The 9,842-nt window shown below is 48.9% G+C and overlaps 1 protein-coding gene across 2 annotated transcripts; it reads right to left on the minus strand.

Moving 5' to 3' along the window:
- Nucleotides 1–3,001: 3,001 nt before the first annotated feature.
- LOC138752905 (tetranectin-like) lies at nucleotides 3,002–9,048 on the minus strand. Of its 2 annotated transcripts, none has more exons than XM_069915527.1 (3): nucleotides 8,980–9,048; nucleotides 6,694–6,792; nucleotides 3,002–3,902 (listed from the first exon to the last, which is right to left on the minus strand). In XM_069915527.1, the coding sequence occupies exons 2-3, from the start codon at nucleotides 6,788–6,790 to the stop codon at nucleotides 3,502–3,504; spliced, it is 498 nt and encodes a 165-aa protein (XP_069771628.1). In that variant the 5' UTR covers nucleotides 6,791–6,792; nucleotides 8,980–9,048; the 3' UTR covers nucleotides 3,002–3,501. The 2 variants fall into 2 exon arrangements, with proteins under 2 accessions (XP_069771628.1, XP_069771620.1); XM_069915519.1 differs by lacking the exon at nucleotides 8,980–9,048 and adding an exon at nucleotides 8,621–8,911.
- Nucleotides 9,049–9,842: the final 794 nt, after the last annotated feature.

Raw genomic sequence — 9,842 nt, forward strand, 5'->3', positions numbered from 1 at the left:
TATGGTGTCTATGAGCATTCTGTAATCGGGCAGTAGGTGGAAGATGAGTGCTAGACCTCAGGGGATGCGCAGGTTCAGGCGGATATTGAGTGTGAATGTGACAACTTCACCCTCATTGCTTCTCCCAGCTTTGAACAACTTCACTGGGTCCAAGCACAGAACAGTCCAGCATAGGAAAAGGCCCTTTGGCTCATGTGTCTGTGCCAAACATGATGTCCAAATCTAATAATATCTCTCCTGCCTTCATCTTCATGTGTTTATCTGGAAGCCTATTAAATGCTACTACAGGTATTAGACTTGTTTCCTCGACTAGTACTGCCAGCTAATTCCAGGCACCTACCACTGGTGAACTCTGAAGTAAAGTATCCATTTAGGACTTTCCCTACCTCCTCTTCTCCAGGCACATGTTCCTGCTTTATTCCTCATCGGTTGTACCCTCACCTTCTTCATCCTTCTGTTCTTCACATACATGTAGTAGTAGTAGTTTATTTATATAGCACATTTAACACAATACATGTTGATCCAAAGCACTAAACATTCAAATTAGGAATAAATTGATTACTAACTAAATGATGACAGGCAACCAAAATACACCGGCCCAGCCATTTTTTAAATATATATATATAGACTATCCAATTTAGAACATGAATTATTTCAACCCCATTCATCCCGATCGCATCAATGAACAACTTCCCAATTTCAAATGAACAATAGTGCTACAAACATCAGACTTCAAAGGACAAAGAGTGAACACAAATAAGCCCAGTGGCAATTTCGTTTGAACGTTACAAAAAGTCAATTTGCAGCCATCTTAGGGCTGGTTTACTGGTGTCGGCAGGACTTGGATGTTAAAGTCTCCCAGCTTCAAAAAGGAAACTACCAACCAAGTTACAGTTCCTTGAGGCTGCAAAGCAACAGTTCGCCTCAAAGCAACCCCCTCGATCTTGGACCATCCAAACGCCTTGAGGCCTCGCGTCTCAGGTTGACATTGACCACAGCCAAATCTTTCAGGATTTCTCAGGGCTAACACTACTCCACCACTCCGGTCGAATTGGGACACCACCTCTGTTTCCGCCATTATGCACCATTTCCACAACCATCAAAGCAAGCACCACTGGAAGGCCGAGGCCACATCACCATGCTACCCCACAGCTCAGTCTCACTCCATGACTGTCAAGCTGCAAACTTTGTGGCTTTGTCTCAGTGACCTGCTTGTTGTTTGGCGGCCCAGGATGCAGTTCCAGATTCACTGCGTTTCACTGAAAACTCTTGTCCAATCCAGGTTTGTGCACGGCGCGTCTACTTGTTAGTTACAGCAGTCCTGGGATCCAGAGTGGCTGCATCTTTGACTGAAGTCATGTCACCATTTTGCAATGAATGCCTTAAGGTTTTTGCCAATCCTACTTGCCAAGATCTTCTCTTGCCCCTTTATATCTCTCCCGTCCCTCCCTGAGTTCTTTATTATAATTCCTATGCCTTGTAATTTTTGAGCCCTGTATGATTTTATTTCCTTCCTCTTCCTAACTAACTGTCCTCCCTCTACTGTCAACTGTGGCCCCTTTTACCCTACCATCTTTTCCCTGTCTCCAGCATCCTCCACATTTCTGCTGTGTATTTCCCTGAGAACATCTGTTCCCAATTTGCTCTCACAACTCCTATCCTTGTCCATAGTTATGTTAAAGGTCAGGGAGCTGTGGTCACTGTCTTTGAAATGCTCCCACATGACATCACTTGTGCTGATGAAGACAACATAGTCCCAGCAATGTCACCTTGCTCATGTCTTTCCCACCCCCCACCCCCCACCCCCCACCAACCATCCCACCTATCTCCTGTGTGTATAAGGACACTTTGGGAGGAGCCCTATAGTGGAGGATCAACAGCAGGGCACTCCACCTATATAGGGTGAGTACTGAGGGGTCCAGTCAAAGTGAGCAGCCCCTGTGTGCTAGGCCTTGCTCACCACATCTCGCAACCATCACAGTGAGCAGCCGCTGCGCCATGGCCTTGCTCACCACCGTGGCCTTGCTCACCACCGTGGCCTTGCTCACCACCGTGGCCTTGCTCACCACCGTGGCCTTGCTCACCACCGTGGCCTTGCTCACCACCGTGGCCTTGCTCACCACCGTGGCCTTGCTCACCACCGTGGCCTTGCTCACCACCGTGGCCTTGCTCACCACCGTGGCCTTGCTCACCACCATGACAGTGACCAGCTGTTATGCCCACCACAACTCCCCAGCTTGTTACTGGGGATGGCAATCCCTGCCCCCACACAGCAAATGGGTATAGTCTCCCCTCACAGTGGTTCAGTGCCCTTGTGATGGGCCCTGACTGTATTCTGGTGAGCTTGACAAGGTCTACAGGGAGGACAAGGCAGCTAGTATTCCTATGTTGGAGGTTCACGGCCATCTGGCCCAGGGGATGGGCAACAAGATGCCAGTTATTGAAGGAGAGGAGAATAGGGGTCAGGGATCTGTGTGCACAGAGGTAAGAGTAACACAGGCACAGATCCAGTGGCATCATAGATGGAAATGGAGCAGGAATGTTTCAGCTTGGGGCCCTTCCCCATCCATCTCAAGTGCTGACTGGGCATCTCTCCCTACGAGCGGTCTGACCTGCTGCCCCTCCAACGAGAAGGTGGAGACTCAGCCGATCAGGCAATGTCTGTGGAGGAAGGGAGACTGTCAGTCAGCATTTCAGACCAGGACACTTTGACAATCTCTCCTATCAGGCGTTGACTAACCCAGTGACCACCCCCACCCTCCCCAGCTTCCCTTTGCTGAAGATTCCACCCTCAGCAGTCCCTGTGCTGTCACAGAGGGCGTTCACAAGAAACCTGGAGCTATCAACGCTGTGCACCTCTGGCTTGTTAACAGACACTGCCTATGATCAACTGTTCAGCTGGTTACTCAGTATCCTGTTGAGCTACAGGGCAGACAGGGAGAAACTGGACAAGGGCCCCTGAGAAGGAAGACTGACTGGAAAATAAAACAAAGCCCTTGCCTTTGAATGAATCGGTTTTATTTCGGATGAGCATTTTGCACAATCAGATTGGGGCTGAAAGCAGGGAGAGTCCTTCGAGATCCTAGAGGAGCAATATTCATCAGTCTGCACAGCGGAGACAACAGATACTTCACCCGGAGAGGAGATGGTTGTGGGGAGGAAGCGGAGGAGGGGGAAACAGGGGTGGTTTGTGGGAGCAAGAATGCACCCAACCCCATACAGCACAGACTGGAGGGTCCTGCTCCTCGTCTTCCCCCACTAGTCCCCCATCCCTGTTCTTCTGATCTGTCCTGGGGAAGTGGGGGGTGGGGGTGGGGGAAGGGGAGCTTCCTTTTGGTCCAAATGCACACCAGTGGACTATGCCCAGAGGGGCAGGATGGAGGAGAGGGCAATGAAATCCTTGTGTACAAGCGCTCAGGGTGAGATACCTCCTCTGCCTGCACAGCATTAGGGCAGAGGTACAGGTGGGCCGACCAGCGGAAAGGTAGAAGGAGCTGGCTCTTAGGGAATATTGTACTGACAGATGTACTGGTGCAGCGAGCGACAGGGCTCATCCAGCCACTTGCCATTGCCCTGACCCGAGAAGGCCACACAGTTCTCTTTGGTACCCCCGTCAGGCTGTGGGGAAGACCCCATCTGCCAGTTGGTGTAGTTGACTGCTGTGCTGGTCACATCCAGCCACCTCCCCTCATCCACGATGTCCGTCACTCCTAGCCAGATGCTGCTGCCCCCTCCCATCTTCCGACTGACGTACTGGTGCAGGGCCTGGTTCTCCTCCTCGTTCTCAACGTAGCCCAGGAGTCCACCATGCAAGATGCAGTCATCCGCTGCCCTGTGGAAACTCTTCTCTCCGCTCATGGGCAGGTAGCACTTCCTGTCCACTTTCATCCCTCGGAGACACACTGGACAAGACAAGTACAGGTTGGCTTGATTACCCAGGAGGCTTCACTCTGCAAACCCCACCTTCCCCAGGTAGCTTGGTGAGAATTGGACAACCTGGGTATCAGTAAATACAGGTATACCCTGCTTTACAAAACTAGAGCATTCCTACGGAACCTTTCATAAGCTGAAATGGCGTGAAGCAATTAGCAGTGATTTCTATGGGAACATTTTTTGAGTGTTCCCAGACCCAAAATATAACAAATCATACCAAATAACACATTAAACTTAAAATAATACTAACATTTATTAAAACCAGGAACAATGTGATAAGTACACAGCCTATAAAGTAGAAATAATATATGTACCGTGTAGTTAGGCTGAGTTTTCGGAGATTGGGGTGATGGTAGGTACAGGAAGCCACTATAATGGCTCGCTGCTTTTGTAAAAGGGAAAATTATTTCGTAAAAGTGAACACAGGTTTCTTTGTAAAAGCACATTTGCATAAAGTGAGCATTTATAAAGTGGGGTATACCTGTAGCTCTCAATGTCAACGGGCACTCAAGTGGAACAGTCAGGACCAGAGGGTTGTACTCAGCTGGAAATGAGCAGCCACCTATTCACCTTGTCCCTGTCCCATCAACACATTCTTCCATCAATGCCCTTATTGAGCATGAGTGCTAGACTCAGCAAGGGGGTTACCTGGACTTCAGTGTCTCCTGGGAACAGGAGTATATCCCAAGTTACATGGTCTCCAGGGAACAGGGGTAGATCCCTAACATTAAAGGATCTCCCAGAAAGAGAAGGAGATCCCTTATGTAATGAGATTTCCCAAAAACAGAAGATTCCAAAAGTTACAGGGTTTTGTGGAGACAGGAGGAGATCCTTAATGTTTCAGGTGCTCTCAGTAGCAGGAAGTGATTATTAACATTATGGGATCTCTGGGAATAGGTGGAGATCACTTGTGTTATGGGATCTCCTGGGAAAAGAGAATATCCTTAATGTTACAGGATCTTCTGGGAACAGGAGATCCCTAACATTATGGGATTTCTGAGGAAACACAATTGGCCTCAGGCATAGATTATCTGGGATCCCCAAACTGCAGGAGCATCTGGGAAATTGCCAAAGGTCACTTAGCTGGGAAGCCAGGCACATGTCACACTACAGGTCTCCTGGAAGGAAATGCCCAAGTCTGCAGGCTCACTGATGTCCCTCAAGCTTTAGGTACACCTTTGGGAAACAGGAAGTGAGCCCTGAGGCTATGGAATGGAGTAGGAACTGCAATCTGGGATGAGATAGGAATGGGTTCGAACCTCCACCAGCAGGTCAGGCAGCCTCTCTGAGTGAAACAACTGACACCAAGATGAGTTTATCCAAGAACTAGAAGACATGGATTAAGGGTGAAAGGTGAAAAGTTTAAAGGAAATTTATGGGGATCTTTTTTTAAATTTTTTTTTATTTTTCACACTATGAACCATATTAACCAAAATGCACACAAACATTTCCCTCTTGAATATTCACAGTGTCATTTTCTCCCCTTCCCCCCTCTCTTCACTCCCTCCTTCCCACCCCCTCCAAACCCACTAAACGTTCAACATATACAATACAATAAACCCATTAAACAATGTCATCACACAATGAAAATAAACAAGAAAATTGTGTCATCTACTTTTACTCACTGGGTCAGTTCATTTTGTCTTCTTCTCATTCTATCATTTTAGGGGGTGGAGGTCCGTGGTAGGCCCCCTCTGTTGTGTTCCATGTACGGTTCCCAAATTTGTTCAAATAAGGTGACTTTATTTTTTTAAATTATATGTTATTTTTTTCCCAATGGAATACATTTATTCATTTCCATGTACCATTGCTGTACTCTCAGGCTCTTCTCTGATTTCCAAGTTGACATTATACATTTTTTTGCTACAGCTAAGGCTATCATAATAAATCTTTTTTGCGCTTCATCCAGTTTGAGGCCTAATTCTTTACTTCGTATATTACTTAGAAGAAAGATCTCTGGATTTTTTTGGTATGTTGCTTTTTGTGATTTTATTTAATACCTGATTTAGATCTTCCCAAAACTTTTCCACTTTCTCACATGCCCAAATTGCATGTACTGTTGTTCCCATTTCCTTCTTACAGCGAAAACATCTATCTGATAATGTTGGATAGAACTTTATGGGGATCTTCTTCATGCAGACAGTGGTGAGAGTGTGGAATGAGCTACCAGCAGAAGAGGTGAATGCAGTCTTGATTTTGACGTTTAAGAAAAATTTGGATGGGTGGGGTATGGAGGGCCATGGTAAGTGGAACCAGGTAAAATTATAGTTCAGCATAAGCTATATGGCCCTAATGGCCAGTTTCTTTGCTGTCGTGTTGGATGTTCTAACATCTCAGGCTGTCAGGCTTTCCGCTGCAGCCTGCAGGGGCAGAACAGGAGCGTAGAAGCAATGCAGACTTACCTCTGGACTGTGTTGCTGCCTCAGTCACAGACACTATGCTCTCTCTCCCACAGAGCCACAAGGGGCTTCAACCAGGTGGGCTGTGCTTGGAGTCCCTGTCTGTGCCTCCAAGGCAGTGGTGTCCTGATCCCTCATGATATTTCAAACCATGTCACAAAAACACATCGATCATGTTGCCAATCTGCAACGATGTCATGGCATTGTGGAAGGTGTCCCTCTCTTTGGAAGGACTGCAGGAGAGTTGGTGGACACCAGTGTGATGCAGACACTATTTCTCAACTAGATGTATCCCAGGCAGCAGCAGGAGTGCTGACAATGAGCAGGAACAAGGTTCACCCAAACCCTCAGCCCTTGTTACCTGACTGCAGTGCCTGGCTCTCCTTCAACAGATTCACATCCTGCACAATGTGCTCAATCTGCTTCTTAACATCTTCAAACATGGCCAAGGTCACCATCGCTGAGCAAGTTGGAAGAAAGAGAGAGATAATGTTACCAGAATGCTAAGGAATCAAGAAGTCTGACCATCCCTACCATTTCTCAGATCCTCGTCAGTGTCTAGAGACCTCCATTGGCTTGCAGTACAAATTCATTTTCAATATCTGTTGCATGATGAGCATTTGCAGATTTGTGGAAGAACATATTAAAGGAACATATTGATTTAATTATGGTTTGCAGTGCTGCAATTCATGCCACATGAAGATGTTTCGCCAGTAAAAAAAAATTTCCCTACTTGAACAAATAGTGTTGGATCTGGGTGGAGCTGATCCATCCCAAGTGGGACCCTGCTACAGCCTGACTTGGACTCTCCCCTCCCTCTCCCTGAACTAGTTGTGTGAAGGGTTGCCTCATTCTCTGACCTAGGTGATGTAGAGATCAGTGCTGGGAGCACTGAAACACACAAGGTTTGGATGGAAATGTGGGTGGGGTGATGACATGAAAATTGGTGGAGCTGCAGACAGTGAGGAAGGCTGTCAAAGGATACAACATATAGATCAGTTATAGATATGAACAGAGAAATAGCAGATAGAGTTTAATCTGGCTAAATTTGAGTGTTGTACTTCAAATATAAGGGAATATATATAATTAATGTCGGGAGCCTTTGAAGCATTGTTGTGCTGAGGGATTGGGAGTTCAGATCCTTGGCTCATTGAGGGTGGTTAAGAATATGCATGGTATGTTTGGTTTCATTAGGCAGGGCAGTGAGTTGGAAAGTTGTTTTGCAGTGATATAAAACTTTGGATGGGCCTCTCTCGGAGGATGGAAGGTTTGGAGAGGAGCAGAAGGATGTGGCTTTGATTAAAAGTAGGGCAAACTAGAATTGTTTTCACCTGATCTCAGAGGTTGAGGGGAGACTTGAAGGAGGTATAGAAAAATCATTAAGAATAGATAGAGTAGGCAGTCAGAATCGTCGAGGACATTTAAGGTAGATGGGGGTGTTGGAGATGTGCCAGGCAAGATTGTTACCCAAAGGAGCAGGTGACTGGAACATGCTGCATGGCAGGTGGTGGAAGCAATGTTTGAGGCATGTAGGCAGACTACAGCCAGGGACACACGCCATTCAGGAGGGATGAGCATGAATAGGCATCCTGGTCGACACAGACATGGAGACACAGACATGTGCTGTTCTACTCGACGCAGAGTGACCGGGGCAATATAGGTACTGACCCAGTTAGGTTAAGCAATATCAAAACGGCTGGAGAGGCAGGGTTTGGGAAAGGGCTCGGGGTGGGGGTGGTTGGGAAGGGAGTGAGTTTGCAGGGAAGGAGGGGTTTGGGGAAAGATTCGAGACTCGGGAGCCGGGACCTGTCGAACAAGGCGGAAGAGGACGGATAGATCCAATGTGAGCGAACTGGTGCAGTCCGGGACTGGACGGCTTTCAAGGAAAGGTCCCACTCGCGGTCGAAGGCGCTGGGGATGCGGAGTCCGCAGAGACGGGTTCCAGGGAGAGTGCGGATGAGCGGCGCGCCGGGGGTCCGGGAGAGACGGCAGAGGACACATTCTCCGCTCCACGTACCTTCTCCCAACCCCGCACACACGTCGGTCTCACGGACCAAGCGGGCACAGGATGCGGTTGTGCCGACCATTTGGCCCGGCGTTTCGCTGCTGTCATCCTTCGCCCGTGTCCCGCCTGCTCTCGGGGTGTTAGGGAGGAAGGAGGTCCCAGCCGCAACCCTAAGATCCCCGCGGGTCAGCCGGCGTTCTTCGTGGAAACTGGCGCAAACGGCGCTATAGCAATGCAGGGGCGGCCCTGCCACCGCCCGAGTTCCGAGTAGAAGACCATATACCTTTGTTTGACACCCGGTTCTTCCTGGGCTTGGTGCGCACGATGTCCTGCTGGCTGAGGCGAAGCAGACAGAGGACAGCGAACAGGACAAGCGCGGCTCTCCGCTCCATGGTGCAGCTGCTGCCGGCCCGGCCCCGCTCCCCATTTTATGCCGGCGCCCTAATGAGAAGCGTCTGGCGGCGGGAGCGCATCCAGCACTCGCTGCCAGCCAGGCCCGCCGACGCCAGGACCACCCGCTGCCCACATTCCTCCGCCGGCCCGCTAGCTGCGGAGACGGGGAGGGACAGGGACGGTGGGTGGGGGGGGGGGGGGGGGGGGGACGAGAGAGGAGGGGGAGGGAGATAAATATTCATTTGAGACCTCATCCACCTCAGTCACTGGCCCAGCCTCTCTTCCCAAGAGGGGGACGAGTTTTGCTCTTCTTGTTAGACATAATGCTTGAAAGTTTTCTTAGAACATGGTAATACATTCAGTTCTGGCCACACCCTGTGGACTGTGAGAGCGCTGGTCCCTAGTGGGGAGCTAAAGTCACTCAACATTATCAGCCTGTTGTTTCTCCAGTGGTTTGCAATCTCCCTGTCTCTGCTCCTCCACTCACTGAGGGCCCCATCAAAGTGACCCCCTTCTTGTTTCGAAGCTTCCCTCGTACAGCCTCTATGATCCCACAAGAATATCCTCTCCGAGTACTGGTGTGAGGGTCTCCCTCATCGCAAACACTACTTACCTCCACCTCACTTCGCCTGGAAGTAGTTTTGATTACAAGAGTATTGGATACAAGGCAGTGCTTTTGGGGCAGAGAACAGGGTGTGGAAGGTGACCGCAAAACAAAAGGAGGAGGGCTTGCAGAAAGGTTTCCTCAACCTGTTGGCATTTATTCACCAGGTTTGGGGAATTGTACTCAGCAACCAGACACTGGGATCGAGGGTCGCAGACAATGGTCCCAACCAGATCGGTGTCTGTGCATGGCCCTCTCTTAAAGTTGACTCCATTGCCTTCGAATGACATGATTCAAGTGGTATGCAATATTCAGCTATTAATGGATTCCTCCTTCTGCGCAAACAGCAAAAGGTGAACCTTCTGTAACGGGACTGATTGCACTCAGAGACTAGAAAGCAGCTAACAATGAATGGCGGTATTCACATTAGTCCTGAGGTAAGGCAGGAAAACCTGGGTTTATGTTGGGGTGGGTGAGGGTAGAGCCAGACATCTGAACAATACATAGA

This window comes from Narcine bancroftii, chromosome 1 (assembly GCF_036971445.1).
Source record: "Narcine bancroftii isolate sNarBan1 chromosome 1, sNarBan1.hap1, whole genome shotgun sequence".
Taxonomy (NCBI): Eukaryota; Metazoa; Chordata; class Chondrichthyes; order Torpediniformes; family Narcinidae; genus Narcine; species Narcine bancroftii.

Excerpts from the sequence above, each read along its gene's own strand:
- LOC138752905 (XM_069915519.1), bottom strand. The coding sequence starts at position 8,729 with ATGGAGCGGAGAGCCGCGCTTGTCCTGTTCGCTGTCCTCTGTCTGCTT. Across the intron at positions 6,793-8,620 it reads GAACCGGGTGTCAAACAAAG|CGATGGTGACCTTGGCCATG; the intron begins GTATATGGTCTT and ends CAACTTGCTCAG. Across the intron at positions 3,903-6,693 it reads GAGCCAGGCACTGCAGTCAG|TGTGTCTCCGAGGGATGAAA; the intron begins GTAACAAGGGCT and ends TGTCTTGTCCAG.